The sequence below is a fragment of the Notamacropus eugenii genome, chromosome 6 (genome assembly GCF_028372415.1).
Source record: "Notamacropus eugenii isolate mMacEug1 chromosome 6, mMacEug1.pri_v2, whole genome shotgun sequence".
Lineage (NCBI taxonomy): Eukaryota > Metazoa > Chordata > Mammalia > Diprotodontia > Macropodidae > Notamacropus > Notamacropus eugenii.
Genome location: NC_092877.1, coordinates 90,208,871 through 90,233,254, shown reverse-complemented (window position 1 = coordinate 90,233,254; position 24,384 = coordinate 90,208,871). Strand labels below are relative to the sequence as shown.

The following is a 24,384-nucleotide window of genomic DNA, read 5'->3' as shown; positions in this document are numbered from 1 at the left end:
TTCTAGTCAGTTCTCTAAGATTATAAATTATAAAGAAAGTGTCAGCCTGTGTTGGCAGAGAGAATTTTCTTATAGGGGAATTTCCCACACCAATGAAATCCCAAGATCTGGACCCTGTCTCGTTTCCTTTGTTAACAGAGTGTTTTGCACATAGCAGATGTTTAATAAATAAGTTGGTTGGTTGATTGATAAATGAAATCTTAGTCTCTAAGATGGAATTCATCCTTCCGTATGTATGTGAACTTAGAATAAAAGCCAATTTGTAGCTTTAATGAAAACATTAAGTAATATAAAATATTTTGAAATTTCATTTGTGTACTAACTTTTTAATTTCTCTTAGATAGCTTTTGAGAATTGTTCAAATGACTACCATTAAAAAGAAATTTTTTTCTCCAAATTAAAGGCAAAAATCAGAATAGTTTTAATTGCCAAGTAATCTAGTAGAAAGACTTAAATATTGTCAGATACAATTCAGATAAAATGAAAAGATAAATTTCCTAATGTTTAAGGTTGGATCACTATGCAAATATCTTTTGATACCCTAAGGCAGTATAACCTTTTTGCTAGTATAGATACATATTAGTTAGTGGGAATGAAAAATATCCAAATGCTGTGTACCACTAGAGTTGATAAATTGTTTGGGATATTTTGGATTTATTGTTAAGATTTTTAAGTCTCTTGGATAAAGACTTGCAGTATTTTCCCCCTGGTATATAAACAGCCCTAAGGGCATTTCAGCTTTGGAACTTGTTACCAGTGGATATTGTGGATCTTTTGCTTCTTGGCAAATCATGCCAAGTAAGTTAGGTAATAATAGTTTTAGGATTGTATTTAGTTTTAGTTCTCAGGGCCCTGAGAAAATAAAATGCAACTAATTACTACCCATCAAGTAATGGGGAATAATGGATATACATATGCAAATCTCCAAAGTAGTTGGAGAATATATAAAAAGGCGCACAGTGAATTATGCAATTCCACAATATGGAGAAATACATTAATCATGTAACATTCAAAATAATCCATTAGTAAAGTATTCAAGGTAATCCATTAGCAAGATATTAAAATTTTAAGAGAAAAACTGGTAGCTTTTTGGTGACAATAGGTACTTTGGTCAGTTTGGAAAATTACGTTTCTCTGACATGTAACTCAGGTTAACTGTTCTGGTGTTGAATAAATCAATTAAAAAAATTTATTATGTGACTACTATTTGCAAAGAACTTGCTATCCTCTGGGAATACATATACAAAAGTGAGAGAACCCTGACTTCAAGAGGCTTATGATCTTGGGGGTGGAGTTGGAGGGCCAGAGAAGAGGTATTTTTCAAGTACCTCCTCTGTGCTGGGCATTGTGCTTAGTGCTCTGGGATTCCTTAGTATATTGGATCACTGTTAGCAGGGATATGAGTTTGGGTTTAAACCGAGGATGATCATAGTTCTGATAAACTTACACAGTCCTTTGGAAATGTCTACCCAAGGTATTCCATATTGGGTATGACCTAGAAGCAGCTATTTTCAGCAAATAAACCCTCCAGGAAGGCATAGGTGGATTGAAATGGCACCACAAGGAATGAGGCAGAATCCCATCAGTCTTTGATTTTCTATAAATAGCAACATTTGGTTTCTTTTCATGTTTTTCATCTTCTTCTACATGGCAATTGTTTAATTACCTTCTATGTAATATTCTTTATCATTGAATGAGGGGAGAAAGTTGACTTATAAAGTGTCGTAAAGTATATGTAAGGATTCTTTTACTCAGATGTAAAAAATCACTTTGTGCTAGTAACATAAAAAGCAGTTTGAGAAGGATTGATCTTTACTGAGTTATGAGAATGAAGAAAGTAATTACTGTGAATTTCTTGCAAAGAAGGTGACTTAGTTTTTCATGTAAGGAAGATCTTCTTAAAAATTAGAACTATCAGAAATAAGATGGGGACTGGTTCTGTATTAGAACAAGGTGAGACATTCATAGATCATTCAGTAATTAACAGGAGATGGATTGTGGACATCTGACTTGATTCTGCTGAGTAGAGCTACCATTCCCAGGTTTTCCATAGCCATGCAGTTCAAGATGTGCTTCATGGCTGCTTTTCACTCAGGCGCGTCAGGAAGTGTTGTCCATAGTCGTGACCTTTAGTTCTCTGGACCAACCAAGACTTAAGGATGGTTTAGTACCTTTTAAGGAAAAATTAATCTAACTTTGGTAGGGATGTTGTTCCTACCACAAGTGCTTAGAGAAAAAGTAGTTTCCTCCTCCCTGGAAGCCTTCCAGACAATGGTTGGATTATCATTACTTACCAGGTAGGATGGAGATTTTTATTCACGTATGAGTTGGGTTAAATGGTCTCTGAGGATCCTTCAAACTCTGATTTCTCATGTTTTTCTTTAGTATTTGATCTGTTTGCTATTCATTTTTAATGCAGCCTTTTTTTTTTTTTAAAGTGATAAGCTAGTATAAAGAGTGAGAAGATCAAATCAGGGAAGAAATCTGATAACAAAAATTAATTGAATATTCATATTTTTCACAGTATGAAATTTTTATTGTAGTTAGGGGAATTTTATTAGAAATTATAACCTTTTGAGAATTATTTTTAAAAAGTCCTTTGGAGTACTTGTTTACATAAATATTAATGTTCACTCAAGCACACTAACCTTCTGGTTTCTCAACTCTCATGAAGTATTTCTCCTCTTCATCTCTGCCACATGTAGGGATTGTCGTATGCATGACCTCTCTCAGTCACAACAAATTGTTCTACTTCTGTGATTTAGAAACCTGAAACGCTTCTTTCAATTTATAACCTGCTATCACTTCATCTTTCCCTGTACTTTGGTGTTCAGTCATTTAGTGATTGACTTTTTGTGACCCTGTATAGGATTTTCTTGGCAAAAATGCAGGAATGGTTTACCATTTCTTTTTCTAGCGCATTAAGGCAAACTGAGATTAAGGGACTTACTCAGGGTCAAACAGCTAGTAATTAGGCCAGATTTGAACTTAGGTTGCCTGACTTCTGGTGCAGTGCTCTATCCACTGAGCCACTAGCTGCCTCCAAGGCAAACAGAGGTTAAGTGACTTGCCTAGTGACAGCTAGTAAGTGTCTGAGGCTGGATTTGAACTCAGGTCTTCCTGACTCGAGACCTAGTACTGTAGTCATTTAACTGCCATTTTTCCTTGTGCTTTACTTGGCCTTTAAATATTCTTCCTCCATTCAGTAAGCCCTGATGCTTCCATGCCTAAGTCATTTCACAGGCCATCATACTTTCTCAGTCTTTACCCTTCTCCATTCCTAATCTCTACCTTTTAATAAACTAGGTCAGCTCCACATAATACTTTTAAATCCCTTGCTTTCTTCTGTTCTTTGTATAGGCCTTGCCTAACTTTAACCTCGGATTCCATTCTGTATCCCCCTTCTCCACTCCTGCTTAGATGCTGCTGAATAGTCCTGGAGAAAGTCACTCCACTGTGACTGGACATGCTGTAACTTCATGCTATCTAATCTGTTTTCTTTCCTTCTCTTGATCACATAACCCCATAGTGTTATTTCCACATCATGCTGATAAATCATAGCCTTTCTCCTTGCCAAGGTCAGTCCCCTCTGCATGTAATCTTGATCCCATCCACTCCCATGTTCTCTGGCATATTGGTCACATCTTCGTCCCCATTTTCCTCTCTTCTTTCGTGTTGCCTATATCCCTGCAGATTACAAACGCGCCCAAGTTTCCCCACCCCTATTTTCAGAAAACCATCACTAGATTCTACTGGCCCCATATTCCCACTATTTTCTTTCCTTTTACTTCTCAACAATTTGTAATGTTGTACCCAGACTCATCACTGACTGAAACAGCTTCCCCCAAAGACACCAATTATCTCTTAATTTTCAAATCCAGTGCCCTTTTCTCCAATCTTTTCCTTGTTGAACTCTCTTGAGCATTTGTCATTATTGACTATCCTTACTTTTCTATGGGTTTTTGTGATACATAACTTTTCTCTTCCTACCTTTATGATTGTGTCCTTTCAGTCTACTTTACTGGATCATTATCCATATCATATTCAACAGTTGTGACTGTGTGCCAGGGCTCTGTCCTGAGGGCACTTGTTTTATACACTCTCTCTTTTCATGATCACCTAAGCTTGTGTTTCTCTGCTGGTGACACCCAGATTTATATATCCATCCCTATCCATCCATGATCCCCTCCTGAATCATCAAAAGCCTGTTGAACATGTTAAACTGGATATCCTAGAGACATCCCAAACTCAACATGTCCAAAACAGAACTCATCATCTTTTTCCCTGAACCACACCATACTTCTCTGTTTCTTTTAAGGGTGCCACCTTTAACTGGAAGGCATCAAACCTTCCGGTCACTCAGGTTTGATGCCATCCTTCCCATTATTCATCCCACATTGCCAGTCACTTACCAGATCTTGGCATTTTTACCTCCTTAACATCTTATTTGCCTCTTCTCCACATAGTCCTCATCATGTATCAGATCCTTATCATCTCTCAACTGGACTATTGCATTAATCTCTACTTGGTCTCATTGTCTTAAGTCTTTCCCCTCTTCAAACCATCTTCCATAGAATGGCCATATTGTAAGTCTTAAAGCCCAGGATTGACCATCTTAACTCTCCTTTTAAAAAACTCCAGTGTCTCTTTATTACTGCTAGGATAAAATGCAAATTTTTCTGTTGGGCATTTAAAGTCATTTACAGCCTGTCATCAGCCTACCTTTCCAGCCTTATTATACAGCCTTATTATTGTTTCCTGCATGCATGGCACCAAAACAGTTCTTAATGTTCCTCAGCTAATGTTCCATCTTGCATCTCTGTGCTTTTGGTTGTACCACATCCCTGAAATTCACTGTCTCTCAGAATGCCTCATTTGCTTCAAAGCTTAGCTCATTGGCCACCTTCTCCATGAAATAGTTACTGATACTCACAGCCTCTAATGCCTTCCCTCCACCCCCAAATCACCTTGTATTTATTTTGCATATTCATAAACATGTACCTGTTGTCTCTCCCTGCTGCACTCAAAAGTTTTGAGGGCAGGAGTGTTGCACTGTTGTCTTTGCATCTCCAGCCCCTGACACAATTTCTTTTCCTTCCTTTCTCCCTTTCTTTTCTTTTTTTATTCCTCAATTAAATGTAAAAACAATTTTAAACCTTCATTTTCAATAATTTTGGAGTTCCACATTCACTCCTTTCCCTCTCCCCAACTTGAGAAGGCAAGCATTTTGGTATTGATTACACATGTGTAGTCATGCAAAACTTATTTCCATATTATCCTGGCACAATTTCTGACCCATAGTTGGCACTTTGTAAATGCTTGCTTGATGAACTGATTGAAAGTATAATAAGTAATTTCATGTTAAAGTCAATATGCAAGTATAAATAAGACTTGAAAGCTCTGTATGGTAGTTGAACTATACCTATATTTGATACTGAACACATTAAAAACAAAGAAGAACTTTTATTTTTGTGTGTATGTGTCTTACAGAAATCCTTGAGAAATGAATTTTGTACTGTTGAAGAAAAACTTAAAAAAGAAGTGGGTCCTGAAAGGAGTTTGATTTTTGGACAATCAAGGTACTCATTCAGCACCTAACAGAATCATTTATTTCTTTTTTAAGTGAAATAACCATGGTGTAATATTTAAAACTTCATTATTTCATTTAGATTCATGTTGGGTCAAGGGAAAATAACCAGATTTGAATTCCTGAGGCCATATCTTTCAAATCTAATTTTTTGAATTTCTTCCTTTTAATAATTGTTATTAAAAATTGGCAAGTACCATAAGAATTTTTGTGGATTGCCAATTGATACCTAGTATGTTTTCCATTTTGGAGTATTATTGTGTGTGTTTGTGGAGGGAGATGTGACCTCTAGCTTTTGGGACTATGATGGTGAATTACCACTGGAAACTTCTTTTTCAAGAAACAGCATGGCATAGTGGAAAGAGAACTGGGTCAGGAGTTGGGAGATTGTGGTGCCAGCTTTACCATTATACCCATGTGACCTCTGTTCTAGGCCTCAGACTTGCTATCTGTAAAGTGGAGATAATCATACATATAATACCTATGAGGAGGTTAGATTGGATGCCTCTGAGGTTTTTTGACTTATGATTGCTAAGTTAACAGAGCCCAAAATGAAATATGAACTTGACCATTCTCCTTGACTTTGGTCTGTGTATCATGCCTCTCTAGAGCTTAATTTTTGTCTGGAATTATTGAGCATGGCTTTCTACTGAAACTCAGTACAATGTTGATCTCTATATTCAGTGACAGTCAGGAAAGTCTTGATGGAGGTGGACAAAAGATTCTTGACCCTGTATTCTAAATACAGCCATTCTTGGTGTGAAGATATGCCATGTAATGGTAAAGCAGGACAGTCTCTTCTCTGACACATAATGTCTGTGGGACATTGGGCAATTCACTTAATATCTCAGAACTCCAGGTAAGACATTAAGACCTTAAGTTAAGAGAAGGCACCTACCAGCATTGGTAGAGGAGTTTTCCTCATCTGGAACTTCCATGTAGCAATGAAATCATGAGTTCAATCTCTATCCCTAACGTAATGTTGAGTTTATATAGCTCATTTCCTTTGAAGAGCTTTAGGGACTTGTACCCATTTCTTTACTTAATATGGTAGCAAGTAAATATGGAGAAAATCTTTATTTCCATTTGGCAGATAGGAAAATTGAAACAGAGCGACACAGGTACTGTTCTAGCCAGTAACACAGAAATGGAGGACCGGGGCATCTTGTCCTCATAACTTCTCTGCTTGTGTTTTCTAGTACATGTTAAAGTAGCTACACTATGTAACCAGTTCAGTAGTGAATTAAGAATAATATCTTACATTTCTAAAATGCTTTCTGGTTACAAAAACACTTAGGTATTACCATAAATTTTTCAAATACTCTGGAGTATTGCTTAACAGTGGAATTTTTGGTGACTATTTATTTGTTTTAAATTCCCTTAAAATCAAAATATTGAGTATATCTTCCAAATGCATAGTAGAAAAATTCGTTATAGCTGGGTATAAAGACAGAAGTGTATGTTGTGGAGAGGCCTGATCAGTTCAACGTTTATTGATTTTCTACTGTATGGTGAAATGATTGTTTCCTCTTCGGAAGAGAACTGGCACTTGGAGTTGGAACTCACTGACCTTTGTAGTTCATGTTCTTTTTCTAGCACTTGTTCCATAGCTGTAACAAGTTGGAGCCTCTGTTTCCTCATTTGTAGAATGGGGATGATAGCTGCCATGCCTAACTCAAATGAGACAAAGTATAAATCACTTTCTAATGGTGAAGTGCTATGTAAGAAATAAGACATTAAGAGAATCAGCATGGGAATAAGTAGAAAGAGGATAAGACTTGGAATCAGAGTGTATAAATTGAAATAAAAAAATTATCAGGCACATAACTGTGAATAAATCACAAACTATGATGGCTTGACTATAAAATAGTGCTAAAGTAAATTTGACATTATCAATCTCACACACAGTTGTTTTTGCAAACTTAAGTGCCATATGATTAAGTTATTTTACATGATTAGATAGCACTATTCATATAAGGAATTTAACTTGACCACTTCACAGAACTTAATGTTTATAGACTTTCAGTAGGTTTTTGTTGTAGTTGTGTCACTAGATGAAACTATTTTATTTGTACTTCATCCTAGATTCTTTAAGGCTGACTATCGTGTAGACATCCTACTAAGCATCCCCTTTCAGAGTTTGATACATGCATTGAGAATTAATCCTTTCTCATTTCCTGACTAGCCACGAAAGTGTTTTGCTGGTTTTTCTTTCTTATAGTTGCAGAACAATAGTTATGGTTCTTAGCAATGAAAAGATTGATAATTTTTTTTAGAATGAGATGTGAAGCACTTCGACTGGGTTAAGAGGAAATCTGAAAAGGTGACTACAGTGTTAGAAAATAAGGATCTATGAAATAATATTAGTGGAACAGCAGTTATTTATCTAAGAGAAAAGAAAGTGAAGAAGCTGCTTAATAATTGTATCCCAACATATGCAATGGATTATCATATAAAAGATCTCACTGCTCTCCACATCTAACTGAAAATATTGAATTTACCAGATTTTGCATGGAAGAGAATTTTGTTGTTATTCAAGTGTTTCAATCATATCTGACTCTTTGTGACTCCATTTGGTGTTGTCTTGGTAGTTACTAGAAAGGTTTGCCATTTCTTTCTCCAACTCATTGTTCAGATGAGGAAATAGATGCAAACATTAAATGACTTGCCCAGAATCACACAGCTAATAAGTGTCTGAGGCTGGATTTGAACTCCAGTCTTCCTGCCTCCAAGTCCAGTACTCTATGCCACCATGGAAGAATAAAGCATTTTAAACAAAGTATAAATCCATTGACATGAATCAGTGTTCATGTCTTTAGTGATCAACTTCTCCAAAGTTCTTAAAAAAAAAAAAAAAAGCAAAATGAAACACAGCAGAGCAGAGGATTAAAGTTAACTGGTCAAAGTTCTTTCCAGCTTATGCTTTTATGACTGATTGTCCATAAAGAATTTTAGGGAAACTTGCTAATTGTATGAGGTGATTGTTGCGTTGTAATAATCGGGCAAATTTTTCTTCATTTCATTTAGCATATATGATAACAGAATGAAAACATGTGAAGAAAAAGTAGAAGATATTTGGATTCTTCGAGAAGACCAAACTGCTGTTCCGTTAGACTCTGCTTCTGAATCAGAATATTCCACAGTGGAAGAATGTTTTAATAGTTTAAGAAGAGGAAATTCCAAGGCATCCAAGTCCAGGTCTCAAAAAGGGAGTTTGGACTTAGCTGCTAACAGGCACAGTTATCCACAAAGTTCCATTAGTGGACTTGTTGATCAACCAACTTTGACCTCAAACTCCATATCACCCTACGCGTGTTATTATGGATCATCAGCAAAAAAGGTTAAATCGGGATGGTTGGATAAGCAATCTCCTCAAGGGTATGTATCAGATATTTCTTGTATGTTGTGAGTTAACATTTCTACGTAAAATGGCATTCATTTCTTCATGAAACTGTTGGGAGTATTTCTGAATGGAAATTTATTTTGATGGGAAGATAAATTAATTAGAGCATTAAATACTTCATTATACTTTTGAATTATTGGACTTGACTAGAAATGCTGAATTATTTTATCTGATGTTTGTTGACTCTTTGTATTCATACTTACTCATTTATTTTCCTCTTGGGATGAGAAGGAATTATATAGTATTTAGATCTTTTTATTTTTAATATAAGTTAATCCTATGGCCTAGAAGTTAATTTGTTAACTTCCTTTGAAAATTGTCATTTTAAGTCTGCTTAACCTATCAAACTTTGGCTTCCAAATAAATTGAGTCTTACTCTACATAAAGGCTAATTTATCCTACTGAAAATCATCTTTGTAGGAAAAGATTTTTAAAACATAATTAGTGCTTGGAATATTGATGCAAGAAGTTGACAAGCTCTTCTTCATGTCTTCGTTACTTAATTAGGCTACACCTGTGTCTAACTAGTTTAGTGACTTAGAATGTGATTCTGGTCTAGACTATGTCCTTTTTGTGTTATAATATTCCTGGTTCTCTCAGTTTGCTTCATTTATAGTGAGTGTCATGTATTGACAAATGAAAAGAATTGAGGTTAGATATGAAATGTCTTACATTGTAAATAGTCCGATGTTCCATGACATTATGAATATTCAAAGTTTGGAAAACAATCATTCAGGGCTATTGTTGAGGTCGCTATATGAGGTGGGATACCTAGTAAGCTAGATGACCTCTAAAGTCCCTGTTAACTCTCAAAATTCCATATTGATATTCTCATCAATATCTTATTTCCTGGAAAAAACTATATAAAATTATTATGTAATCTACATAATGGCATATTTAAAATAAATAGTTTCCAGATAAAGTCAAATAATATTTAGAACTTTTGTTATTGTTGTTAATTGGTTTCTGGATAAGTGATGATAAAAGGTTACTGTATTTGCAAATAATAATAATATACTCATCAGCAAAATCATCTTAATTTAAATTATGTTAATGCAAAATATGTAAATATGTGAACATTATTGTGCAGTTCTTAAGTACAGAAAGTGAAGTAGTACACTTTGTAATCCAAAATAATTCCTTTTTGCAATTAGAATGTAGTATTTAGTAGAGCCCCAGAAGTCTATTGTAATGTATTGAAAATGTCCCCTAAAGAGCTGACTCAGGTGTAGATTCCATTTCTACTGTGACTTCCTGATGGAAAAGTCTTGACTTTAGGCCTGATAATGGACTGCATATCTACTATCTCAAGAGCAATCTAGCTAAATTTGGATTGGCTCCTCACTTGCTTTGTTGTAGGGTGATGGAAAATTCATTTACAGCAATTCTTAAAGGTCATCTAGTAATTGATGGTGGCGGCTGTGACCTGACCCAGTGGAAGGACTACCCACAATGACGAAGTTACAGACCATTAAGATACTGCAGTAATCTTATAGCTGCAGTCAGTCTTGAGCCACATGTCCCAATTCTTAACACATCAAAGTCATTTAAAATGAATGGAAAAACCTGTAGAAAACATAACAAGAGATTAAATATCAAGACTTTCCCTCATTGAATTAAAGTCAACAAATATTTATGCTGCCCCCCTGCCTAAGTGTGTTCATACACACTTTTTTGCTGTTTTAGTTTATATCTACTATTAAAAGAAAATAGTAAAAGCTAGGGGAAAAAAAAATCCATGCTAGTTAGGAAATTAACAATGGAATTGACTTTATCTCTTCATTAACTTTGTAATATTTTGTTCTGTGATGTTTTCTTTTTGAATTTCCTTTTTTACAGTAGTCTGGAAGTAAAAGAAGGGAATGAGCGGTCATAAATGAGCCATACGTAGCTTCTCTGTTTACGTAGATGATAGACACCAGTGCTCTTGAATGGTTTTCCTACCACAGTGGAATTTCGATATAGAATTGCAGAACTGTCAGTCCTGGAAGACACCTGAGAGGTCATTGAGTCTAATTTCTTGTTAACATTTAAGGAAGCAGAAGCTCTGAAAGGACAGATTAAAAACTCTTCACTGCTGGAGTTAGAATTGAGACCCCAGGTTTTTTATTTTTCTGAGTCCGATCTCTTACTGTTACTATCAAGATGCATTGTATTTTTTAAGGTTATATAATATTGCATTGTGGAGTGAATTAGGCAGATCCAGAGTAAGGCAGGGCCTACTTCACAGGCTTCTTTAAGATCTATTTGGAGGAATTATTTGAGGATATTGAGTGTATAAGAGTACATCTAGAAGGCACAGGATATGTTTGAGTAGGAAGGGTGTGGCCTAAAAAATGTGCTAGTCTTGAAAAACAGACTGTGACCTTCTGGTCCCTAAATTGTCAAGTGGTAGTGGTAGTGTGGTCAAAGGAATGTAATGGGGTGATAGAAAAATTCTCTCCATGTTACTTGCAAGAACTGATGAAGTAGTTGAGGGCTTGATCTGTTTTCTGTTTTAGAATACATTTTATTGATAACATTTGTATTTCATTACCTACATTTCCTGGTATATCTTTCCCCACTATCCCTTCCTGAGAGCTATCCCTTGTACCTGAAAGAAAAAAAAAGGGAAGACAAAGTTTTTAAAAACTATACTCATTAGTAATGAGTAAGTGAGTAATTGGGCAGCTAGGTAGTGAGTAGATAGAGTGCTAATTCTGGAGTTAGGAAGACCCGAGTTCAAATATGGCATGAGACACTACTAGCTGCGTGACCTTGGGCAAGTCACTCAACTCTATTTGCCTCAGTTTCCTCATATGAAAATAAGCTGGAGAAGGAAATGGAAAACCATGCCAGTGTTTGCCAAGAAAGACCCCAAATGGGGTCATGAAAAGTCGGACAGGAGTTAAACAACTGAGCAACAACAAAGTGTATAAGTCAAGGCAGGAACTCTCAGCAGAGACTAGGGCCAGACATCTAGGTCTGGTAATCATCTTCACTGATAATGATATTGTATTGAACCCCTTGTAGCCAACAAGTGAGAGTAAGGAAGAAAAAAAGTGTTTATTAAATGCCTACTTATATGTCACTGGGGTTACAGATAGAAAAAGTAGAAAAAGTCCCTGTTGTCCAAGTACTCACACTCTTATTGGAAGAGACAATTATAAATGAAACTTCAGCTATGGAGAAAGAGGCAAAGCTTGGAAATATGTGGTGCAGATGATAAGACCAACAGTTCATTAAGTTAAATAAGTAGTTACAACGGTATTGCTAAGGGACAAGAGGGTGTAGAAGCAAAGCATATGATAAGGCCTGTTGGTGTTCCATCTCATCCAAAGGAAAGGAGTTACTGACTTCTGTTTCATCCAAAGAGAGGAAAATTCTGGGACAGAGCCTGGGGGTATGCTTAGGATTAGTGGGTGTGGCAAAGGTGAAGACAGACCAGACAGGTTGGGAGGAGAACCAGAAGAGCAGAGCCATGAAAACCCCAGGAAGAGAGAACATGTCGGAAGAGGTGGTCAACACTATCAAATACTGCATAGAGGTGGTCAGGAAGGATGAAGGCTGAGAAAAAGTCTTTGGATTTGGCTTTTAAGAAATCATTGGTAGCTTTGGAGAAGGCACTTTTAGTTGACCAATGAGGTCAGAAGCCATACTGTAGAGGGTTAGAAGAATGGAGAAGGTGGATGTATTGAGTGTAGATGGCTTTTTCAACATAATAGTTTTTTAACTATTTCTAGACAGCTGGCATATATGTCCTTGAGTTTTTTCTTCAGTTCCTTCAACTTAGCCTCATGAAATTGAGTCAAAGTCTTTCACCATGTTAGATCTTTCTTTTTGACACCATGGCCTATCAGTGTTTTTCAGATATTTTGGCACCTGGACATGAAGACTGTATTGTAGATTCAGTCTGATCAGGGCAGATTATGGGGTCATTATTATTATATTTTTAGAAGTTATGATTCTCTTAAGGGAGCTCAAGATCACCTTACCCCTTTTTGACTACCCCATCATATAGCTGACTCATATTGATCTTACTGTATACTAAGTACCCAGATATTTCTTACAGTTGTCTGGTATTGCCTCCCCAACTATCTTTCATACTTGTTTGTAGCATAGGAGTGTTGAGCTATTGGGGCATTTTTCATGATCCCTGGGAAACTCTTAAGAAAAAAGGCTCACTGAGTTGCATTAAAACCAGTGCTTCTCAAAAGGTGCCTTGGTTTCTGTAGGTGTTTATGAGTTGTGCAGAAATCACACACAGAATTTACAATTGGGTGCACATTCATGAGTCTTCATCTCCTGCAGTATTGCCACCGGAAATGTTCAGTATCTTGCAGTTCTTTGCATTAACAATAAATACTTTGACCAATATGTGTGCTTGTGTATACACAAACAGATATGCTCTTGCCCATGCATACACAGAATTCGAGAATCACGGGTTAAACCATGGGCAGAAAAGATTCAGGGCTACAAAATCCAGGACTGGAACAGTAGTCAAATGGCGGTTTGAGTAGGAGAGTGCTTGGTCAGTTCAAGCAGAATGTTTGGAAACAGAATGAAGGAGCAAGAACCCTAAGATGGGGCAGCAGACAAAAGTCAAGCAAATTGCCGAGAGCCAGTGAGTGTGAGGAAACTAGTGGTCACAGTCAAAGACAACAGAAGTAGGTTTAAAACCAAGCAAAAACTTAGGGTAGCAGGTACTGACACAGGTAAGCAGGCTGAGGAAGAATTGGTCACATAGTTTGTTTGCCTCATACAGCCTCAGGTATTTTCCCAGCTGTAACAGAAACCAGTAACTAGTCTCCTAGGGTGTGGCCAGTGGAACCCCTGGAGGCTCAAAGGTTGTTTCTTTGTCCCAGCTTGCCACACCTGAGAGACTAATTTCTGGGGAAAGTACTGTGACAGAGATGTTGGGCTCTTTTGTAAAGCCAAACAATTGAGTTTAATTCAGCCAGCATTTAGTTAGCCTCTACTAGTTTGGAGGAGTGTCTGGAGAGATTGGAGGCAAGAGAACTGTGGGACTTCAGGAGAAGGAAGGTGACCACTTATGGAGGATGTTATAGGTGAGATTTTTGGGGAGTTATAGGTTGAACTATAAGGACCCCTGAATTTCTTTCTGAGGGATAATCTGTCATTCTGTGGCTTCCTAGAGGTTTCCCCTGTCTGCTGGCACACCTTTAAACATCCCAAAGTTTACCTTAGCACAGTAATGTAGCATAGGGGTGGGACTCTTAAATCAGACTGTCAACAAAACCTGTTTAATTAACACAAAATATCTGTTTTAAACAATACATAATTATTTGAATAGATTGCACAGAGGGCTAAATGTTTCCAGACCTGGATTAAGTCTCTCTTTTTTCTTCCCCTGCCACTTTCATTGTGTATGTATACATCTACATGCTGGAGTTTAAGTAAGGACAGGGAGAAAGTTAAGTGCTTTCAGCATTTTGAAAAGTCACCCTTATTGGTGTAGCCCTTCTGATGTTATGCCTTAATCGAACTGTTACCAGGAGAACCATTAAACTGTTTTTCTTTTGGTCTGGGAGTTGAAGCAATTTTGGGAAGTGTGTTATCATTTGGGAATGACACGTTAATGGGTGGGGGTGGGGACACAGGCTTGAACCAAGGCATAGGGATGTGTAGAAGTTGGGAAGAGACAAATTTAAGTGTGAAGTCAAAAAAAATCCCAAAACAAACCTATCCCTCCCCCCCAAATTCCTAAGGGGCTGGCTGGCCACTTATAAAGTATTTAATAGAGAGGATTCTTGTTCAGGTATAAGATGAATTAGACAACCTTTGAAGTTCATTCCAAGTTTGAGATTCTGTGATATTCTGTGTAAAACATTCTAGGCACTTAGAACAGTAACAACAAAAAAACTGGCTGAGTTCTTGACATCAAAGAGCCTTTAATAAGGAGGATGAGGCATAAATACAGATAACTATAATATGAATAGAATGAGATTATGGGGGAGTTAGAGGTATAAAAGCCTAGCATAGATTTGAAGAGGGAAGATTCACTTGATCTGTGTTTTGGTGGGGAGAGAGGCGATGGAGGCACCATGGAAAAGATGGCACTTGAGCTGAGCATTGAAAGAGAAGGATTCCACAAATGGAACTTTGGGGAAATCTAATCTGCGTCTAGCAGATATTATGAATAAAAGCAGATCTAAAAATAAATAAGACAGTATCAGAGAATAGTGAATGGTTCAATTAGAGCAGAAAACAATCCATCAGGGAAAATAGTATAAAATCATACCAGAAAGGTAGATTGGAATCAGATTGTGAAATATCTTGAAATTATAAATAATTATTAAGAGATTATCATTATTATCATTATGACACTGAAGGATTTTGAGAAAGAAAGTGACTTGATCAAGTTTATGCAATATGAGGATTACATTCGTTATAGTTTGGAGGAGTGTCTGGAGAGATTGGAGGCAGAGAACTGTAGGAGATAAACTTGTTAATGTGGTCAAGGTAGGACCTGAACTAGAGTTCTTGCAAAAAGAAGGGGGATGAAGTAAGAAATATGAAATATTGCTAAATTGTAATCTAAGGCCATGGTAAATTATTGGATAGAGATGGGGGGGTTGTTTGAAGGATCTTGAAGATTAAGGGGTGACTAAGTTTTTGAGTGTGGTTGATGGGGAGAATGGTGGTGCCATAAACAGAAACAGGGATGTCATATGAGGAAGGTTGGCAAGAGTATTTCCTTTGTTATGGTTAAGTTTGAGGTATCAGAGGTCAGATAAGTGAAGATGTCTTTCAGATAGTTGGAAATTTGGGATGAGGTCAGTGGAGAGGGGTTGGAGTTATATATTTTCAAATCATTGGCATAATCAATATCATGTGAGAAGATGGACCAAGAGAGAAAGAATGCCCATACAGAAGAAATGAGAGGCAATAATTAATGATTATAATAATGATGATAAACATTTATGTAGCATTTACCATGTGCCAAGCACTGTGCTGAGTGGTTTATAGTTATTATCTCATTTGATCCTCACAATAACCCCATATTTAGGGCCCAAGAGGAAGGAGAGGGATCATGAAGAAATGAAAGGAGAAAAAGATTTATTAAACACCCTGTATATGCAGAACACTTTGCTAAGTGCTAAATATACAAAGCAAAGGAATGTGGAGACCAAGAAAGGGAATTTTGGACTAAAGAGTTACAAGGGTGAGTTGGAATCCTAAGGAATGACAAAGAGGGGAGAAAATGTCTTAAAATCAGGGAACCAAAAACATAATGTCTTAGAGGCAACGATAGGAGGAAATACAAACAGAAAAAAAGAGATCTGTTCAATACAAGATGCTGCAGAAAATCTAAGAAGAGATCATTGGCTTTAGCAGTGGGTGACCTTCAATGGAGCGATTTCAATTGTTGGGGTGTAGGTGGGACTGGATGCTAAGTAGCATAATAGGAATGATGATAGCTGGTGTTTAAATAGGAAAGTTTTAGAATGGTTTAATGCATTTTCTTGTTTGAAATTCTTAACAATTCTGTGAGATAAGTACAACTTGCATTAATACTGCTTCATGGATGAGAAAAGTGAGACCCAGAGATTTTCTTAGGGTTCTATACCTAATAAGTGTGTGACATTTAAAACATTAAACCCAATTTCTGTATTAATTATGCTAGCAATAACTAATAAAAGGGGTCAGTGACACTCTTGAATGCCAAAGATCCTCATGGAAGCCACTCAATGCTTATATGCCCATGGAAGAGTGGATGTGCCTGAGGGTGGCAATCAACTCTGCTTGGTTAACAAGTAATGAGAGAATTAATATTATAGTAAGAGATGACATATTCTGATGAGGGGCTGGGGGATATGAATATGATCAGCTCATTTACTTCCAATCCCACCCCACGCCAAGGGCAATCTAAAGAATTTAGCCCCACCCAAACCTGAGTAGAACACAATGGGTTTCCTGACCTGGGTGGAGTCTGAACAAGATTGAGAATGTCAATCCAGTTTTATTATCAACAATGTCTTTCAGATGCTGGCTTGGCCTAGTAGAGAATAAGGTTTCAGAAAGGAAAAAATCCTGTGTCTTCCCAATATTAGCAATTAGTTATTTAATAATCATTTCTTTCAAGTGTGACTCCCCTCCTCAACAACAAAAAAAGAAGTGTTCAGTAGGTATAAAAGAAATCGTTTTATCTTGTTAAATTAAACATATGGGGAAAATAAAACGTTCCCTTAACACAGAACTGTTGTTATTTTAAAATATAGGGAATTGGTGTTCTCAGTCTTAAAATAATTGACTTCTAAATTGCATTAAATATGTCAGAATTTGAATTAAAGAGTATTTTGTTTTATGAAAGGTTGATTGTATCAAGATATACATATTTAAAACTGTGAATATTGATACAAAGTACTGCAGCCTATTTTTGAAAGCAGTTGAAAATTCATACCATCTGCCCTACTAGAACCCTTGAGAATAGTCCATAGAATCATTTTGAATGATACTACACAATTGTTATAAATTATTCCACAAAAACCTTTTTAAAGAAACATTTCCCTACAGCATTCTGAAAGTATAATAAGATAAAAACGTTAGTATACTGTGTTACATGTCTATGTTACCATTTTACTTGACAGAAGGAAATTGAAAGCATTAAAAAATACATATAAGTTGTGTACAAGTCAGATCTCTTTCATTATATAAGACTGCAGTTGGAGCTTATCAGTCAAAAACAGTATCCTAATTAATCGAAACTTAAATATGGTAAAACATTTCAGAATCCATTTGATTTGATAATTGTGGTAATATTAAGTATAGACTGGGTTATAACTTATTTTTACATTAGCTGCCTTGACAGGTTTTCAAAATCCATTATTTATTTGTTTTTTAGCACACTTTTCCTCTTAAGTTTTGAGTTCCAAATTCTCTCACTCCTTTTAGCCCCTCCCACATCCACTGAGAAGGCAAATAATATATCATTTAGACATGTGAAATCATGTATAACATTTCCATATTACCCATATTGCAAAAAAAAAAAGGGCAATGAAAATAAAGTGAGAATATTATACTTCAGTTTGCACTCAGTTCGTCAGTTCTCTCTCTGGAGGCATAAAGCATTTTTTCATCATGAGTCCTTTGGAATTGTCTGGGATCCTTGTATTGATCAGAATAGCCAAGTCTTTAACAGTTGAGTCTTTCATCATTACAATATTACTGTTACTGTCCACAATGATCTCCCAGTTTTTCTCACTTCACTTTGCATCGGTTCGTCTAGGTCTTGCCATGTTTTTATAGAAACCATCTTCTTTGTCATTTCTTATATCACAATAGTGCTTTATCACAATCATATGCAGCGACTTGTTCAGATTAACCAATTGATAATCATCCCCTCAATTTCCAGAGCATCTAGGTGGCACAATGGGTAGTGCTGGGCCTAGAGTTTGGAAGATACCATTCTGAGTTCAAATCTAACCTTAGATGCTAAACTAGTTGTGTGACCCTGGGCAAGTCACTTAACCTTATTTACCTCAGTTTCTGTATTATTTGCTTCAGTATCTGTAAAATGAGCAGGAGAAGGAATGGCAAACCTTTCCAGTATATTTGCCAAGCAAACTTCAGATGAGGTAATGAAGAGTTGGACTGAAAACCACCCTCAGTTTCTAAATTGTAGCCACCACAGAAAAGAGCTATAAATATTTCTGCACATATAGGTCCTTTCCCTTTATCTCCCTTTGGGATACAGACCTATTTGTATTATTGCTGCGTCAAAGAGTATGCATAGTCTTATAGCCCTTTCCAAATTGTTTTCCAGAATGGAAATCAGTTCACTACTCTACCAGCAGTTCATTAGTATACCTATTTTCTCCAGCATTTATCATTTCTGACCAATGTGAGGTGATCCCTCGGAGTTGTTTTAATTTTCATTTCTCCACTCACCATTTTGCCTACTCACCCTGGTTTACAACTCCAGCTCCTAACTTTCTCCTCCTCTTACCCTCCAAATCCATTCAATTACTAAATCCTGTCATTTCTGTTTTCTCAGAATCTCTCATATAAGCCCCCATCTCTCCTGATACTGTCATCATGCCTGTGTAAGCCCTTATCACCTAACATCTGGACCTGATTTTAGGAATGTTTTTGCCCTTTTTGTATCATTAGTGCTTGAGTACAGTGCCTAGAACCTAGCAGGCACTTACTAAATACTTATTAACTTGACAACTACCTATTTTAATGTAGAATCCTATGTAATTTGCCTAATCTTTGGGCATCCATCTCTAAAATTGTCAGTGATGGAGCGGGTGGGATCTTGCATGAGAAGATTTCTCAAGTAGCTTTAGTTTTAAATCCTATGATTTAGACTAGAGCCACCATCATCCCCTCTCCCCTGACCCCACTGTCTCTTTATTATTCAACAGATGACGAAACTGAATATGAGGTAGATAAGATATCTTATTTAAAATCACATGAAAAGTAGCAGAGCCAGAGGTAGAGGCCAGGTCTCCCGCATCAAAGGCCAGTGTTCTTTCCATTATAGCATGCTTCCACTTGAGTGCTTTTTTTGTTAGCACCAAAGCTGTCTTGGACAACAAACAACTGTCCAAAAATGCCATTGGTAGTGCAACAGACACAGGTAAAATTTAGCCCCAAAAGAAGAAGACAGAGAAGCAGTAGGAAAAAGGAGACTATATTATTTTTTGATCCCATCCAGTTAAGTTTCAGTACTAATTTCAATACCAGTGTGAAGGTTTTGTCTATATAAATTTTTAAATATATCCTTCTTTGTAGCATATCTTTATAAATCATGCTTAAAGAAAAGATATTAGCTAAAACTGTCAATATAATAATTAACATAGAAAATTCACTGATTCTTTTGGAGTCACATGCAACTCATTAGACTAAGTCCATGAAGGCAGGGACCATGTCTTGTCTAAATTTAATATCTGACACTGTAAGGAGCACAGTTCTCTAAACATGGTATAAATTGATTAGTACTCAACAGAACAGAAGGGCTACATGGGCCATTGCTGTCCTCTGAAAGCTTCAAGAATTGCTTACCAGTTGGCATTGTAATAAGTCATCCTGTTTAAGCATTAGAACAAACAAAAAGTAACTGGGGCCACAAAAGGAAGAGCTGGGAATTGCCGAAATACTGTTTTTGAAATCATTTCTGTCTACTCAGATCATTTCCCATGTAGCAACATCTATACTTGTGCATTTGACCTTGCTAAAATTAGGGAGCCATTTATGGTTATTCAAAACTATTAGAATTAACAATTCTCCAGTTAAAGAGCAGTAGTCAAGACCAACCCTTGACTGAATAGAAACTAATTGGACTGTCATTCCCTGCCTATTAATATCATCAAAGTAAAATTTTCAAAGCCTGAATGGGAGATATGAATTCTTAAAAAAAAAGCTTTTCTATCAGAGCAAAATAGACTTCACATTACTAGAAACTCACTTTTAAATTGCATAAACAGATTTTACTTAGTTTGTAATGGTCCTGGATGGTTCTCTTTATCATTTTAGCTCTGTGTGCTATTTGCTTTCTTGCCTTTCCAAAAGAATGCAGTTATGGCCATTCCCTTCCACCCCTCTCCCCCAGCTTTTAAGAGCAGTTTTGAGTATACACTGAATGGTAAAAATTAGAAATGCTTTTGTTAAAGTCACAACCTCATGGATTGGAAATAAATAAATGCATTCTTTATTTTACAGAAAACGTATGTTCCAGAAGCGATGGGTGAAATTTGATGGCTTTTGCATTTCTTATTACAATAATGAAAAGGTAAGTGAATTTGTAAAGTAGTTTTCTTGTTTCCTTCTTCTTTGGGTCATTTTCTATGTAATACCATCTCTCCATCTCTTGGCTGTTTTCCAGATACAAATTGTACTGGCCAGAAGGTTTGCAATATTACGTTCTCATGTCAATCTTAAAAGTCTTCACTCCTAACCCTTTAGCTCATAAACTCACACCAGTAGGCTTCCTATTAACAGTCAGGCAGCAGATAAAATTAGCTCTTAGCAAAGGCTTTTACTAAGATAGTTTTATACAAAATTTAACTGTACACATTCTTCCTATAAATTGAGGGTGTGGTTTTTCCATTAACATAAACAGCACCAATAGGAAAAGTGTGCTCAAATTTAGAGTTACAATAGTACTGAGGATATAGGACAGGAATGTGGATCTTTGCCTCCCCTTCACACAGTGCAGAGACTCCCACTCATTCAGTAGCTTTCCTTCAAAGTCACATGGCTGATGGGAGTGGGGAGGAGAAATTCCTTTCTTTACCGTTGCTATGGTCTTTTACACAGACAACTCCAAGCCTTCAATATCTCCCACTTTTGAAATGAGGAAATTTGCCTCCAGCTTAGCTATTTAAAGCTCCCAGAGATCACAGGGTGTTATCACTTATTAACAAATTAAAACCACAGAGTGTGTGACCATATTCTGTGAATATGTCAGCTAAGCTGGAAGTGGTAGGGTGGGAAGTTATGTCCTTCTCACCTTCACCTCTAGTCATCACAGTCATGAGAATGATAGTGATAGCCGATGTTAATATAGCATTTTAAAGTTTGCAGAGGAATCTCTATGTTACCCACTTTTTAAAATTTGTAACAATCTTGTGACTTCTGTAAGACAGGCATTATCTCCTTTTTACAAATGAGAAATAGAGAAGTTAATGGGGAAGGTAGAATTCAAACCTAGATTTAGTGGGCCACAAGTATAGCACTCTTTGTATTATGCTGACTTTTTTCCTTTCCTGCACTATGGCTTCTTATATTAACAATGACTTAGCAATTACATCTGCAAATACTTTTAGTTTCCTGGGATGTGTTTCATCTAGGCCCGGTGGTTTGAACTTGTTGAAAGCAGTTGGGTAACCTTAACATCCCTTTTGTTTCATACTTCTCAATCTGGGGGTCATTCTTATTGTAGAGAAAGCACAAGGAAAGGAGGAGAGAACTACTTGAATCTTATCTGTCATAATGAGAGAGCAAGATGTGTGTATGTGTGCATATATGTGCAAGGTGCACATGTGCACATGTATGTGCCTTCAACAAGACTGCTTTGATTTTTTTAAATCTACCCATTTTAGAACTTAGATTATCTAGTATTTAAATACTTAAATGGATCCCAGGTACATAGATTTAGAATTCAAAAGAACTTAGAGATTATTGAATCTGGAACCTTCATTTTATAGATGAGGAAACTGAGGCCCAGGAAAGGTTACCCAGCTAGTGTCAGAGTTAGGAATCTTTCCCAGCCTTGTTAATTCCCAGCATTCTAGCTGCTCTCATTCAGTGTCTCATTAATATAAAAGAAGCTCCCTTCAGTGATGAAGATTGGTATCCATTTATGAGTGCTCACTCTGTGTGATGCTTGTTAACGTCCTCCCCAAAGTTTGCCACAGTGGTGGTGGTGGTGGTGGTGGTGGTGATGGTGGTGTACCAAACCAGCTCATCTTCTCTTTCTATCGTATGTTTCCCTGACAACATCTTTTACTCCTTATCCTTAGGAGTTTCTTGTTGGTTATATGCCTATTTACACCCACTCTACACCTCCCCATTGCCTTTTATGTCATATTCATTTTAAGTTCTTTGGAGACTGCTCTGTTTTCCTATCTTGTTGCCACACAGAAAGACCACACTTGAAGGAGGTATGCCTTTATTTTCCAGGTGGCTAGGTGGCTCAGCAGTAGAGTGGTGGGCCTCCATTCAAATTCTTGAAGCATTACACAGATAACTTACAATGGTCTCTAAAATTTCATTCAATTCTTAAGATGCTGTTATATTCCACCATTAGGTTCTGGAACTAAAAGCAAAACCAAGATTAATTCAAAGACCTCTTTCAGGGTAGGAGCAAGAGATGGCTAGGGGTAGCTTTTATTGATACTACTTATGTAGCTGTGTAATACTCAACTTTTTCATCAGTTTCCTGTTATCTCATTTTATCCCGAAACTACCCTATGGATTTAGAGGGCAAGTAGGACACATAGCTTTTATTCAGTAAATATTTGTTGAATAAATGAATGAATAGATTAATTATAGACCTTTCTCTTGTTCTGTTGAGAAAACTTTCACCATGCCCAAAACTGGCAAGAAATCTCATTCTCCTATTTTCTTTTTTCTTCTGGTAAAAGAAAAATAATATATTTTGACAATTATTAAAAGAAGAAAGGGGGATGAAGAAATAACTCTGCTTCTGTATTTCTCCTGATTTGAAAGAGGAAAGCAAGCTGAAGTTTGTCAAAGTGAGCCATATGTTGCTCAATGTTTGGAAATCTCTTTACTCATGAGGTAGATGGAATTTCTAAAAACATTTATTTTCTTTTTGAGAAAAGGTCTCGAGCCACCCTTTAATTATTCTATAATGACAAAATACCAGAAGAAACTGGCAGAAGCATGCTGACTGTGAGAGTGAGGAAAGGGTAGAGAGATGTCAAGTCTGAACTGAAGTGCCTTCTTTACTTCTGAATAGGGCATTTAAACACCAGAGAATCCTGAAGGTGACTCAAATATAAACTTCAGAGGAGGTCGTAGGTGACTCAAATATAAACTGGTGTGCTCCTGGCTACTTTGCTTTTTGACTGGCCTTTAGGGCCCCAGAACCATCTTCCTATGCATAATGGATAAAATGATTTCCCCTAAACCTACTACCTCTGGACCAGATGGTTTCAACTTCAGCACTCCCACTTCCTATGTATAGTAAAGCAGTGAAGCCTTTTAAGGATGCAGTAGTTAGCATTTTTAATCTGGGGGATTTCTGTTAATCAAATGTAGATTTGTTGGTTTTTTGCCCTCCTTTTAAAAAAAAATCATTTATTTTTAGTTTGCAACATTCAGTTCCACAAGCTTTTGAGTTCCAAATTTTCTCCTCCTCCCTTCCCTCTCACCTCCCCAAGGTGGCATGCAAGCTAATATAGGCTCTACATATACATGCACATTAAACATATTTTCACTTTAGTCATGTTGCAAAGAAGAATTATAACCAGTGGAATGAACCATGAGAAAGAAAAAACACAACAAAAAGAGATAGAAAACAGCGTGCTTTGATCTGCATTTAGACTTGTTAATTCTTTCTCAGGATATGGATAGCACTTTCCATCATGAGCCTTTTGGAGTTGTCTTAGAACCTTGAATTGTTGAGAAGAACCAAGTGTATCAGTTAGTCATCCCACAACGTGGCTGTAACTGTGTACCATGTTCTCCTGGATCCTGCTCCCCTCAGTCAGCATCAGTTCACATAAGTCTTCCTGGGTTTTTCTGAAGTCTACTTGCTCATCATTTCTTTTTTTTTTTTTAAATTAATTTATTTATTTTTAGTTTTCAACATTTACTTCCATAAAATTTTGAGTTCTAAATTTTCTTCCCATCTTTTTTCCCCTCTTCCCACCCCAAGACTGCATGCATTCTGATTACCCTGTCCCCCAATATGCCCTCC

The 24,384-nt window shown here is 36.7% G+C and overlaps 1 protein-coding gene across 2 annotated transcripts in view; it reads left to right on the top strand.

Annotated features, from left to right (window-relative positions):
- The window catches only part of ARAP2 (ArfGAP with RhoGAP domain, ankyrin repeat and PH domain 2), a 228,206-nt gene that overhangs the window by 53,852 nt on the left and 149,970 nt on the right, over window positions 1-24,384 (top strand). For both annotated transcript variants that reach the window (XM_072620438.1, XM_072620439.1), the window contains exons 5-7: window positions 5,491-5,579; window positions 8,615-8,965; window positions 20,658-20,727. In XM_072620438.1, coding sequence (XP_072476539.1) covers window positions 5,491-5,579; window positions 8,615-8,965; window positions 20,658-20,727 — 510 coding nt within the window. The remainder of the gene's footprint in view (window positions 1-5,490; window positions 5,580-8,614; window positions 8,966-20,657; window positions 20,728-24,384) is intronic.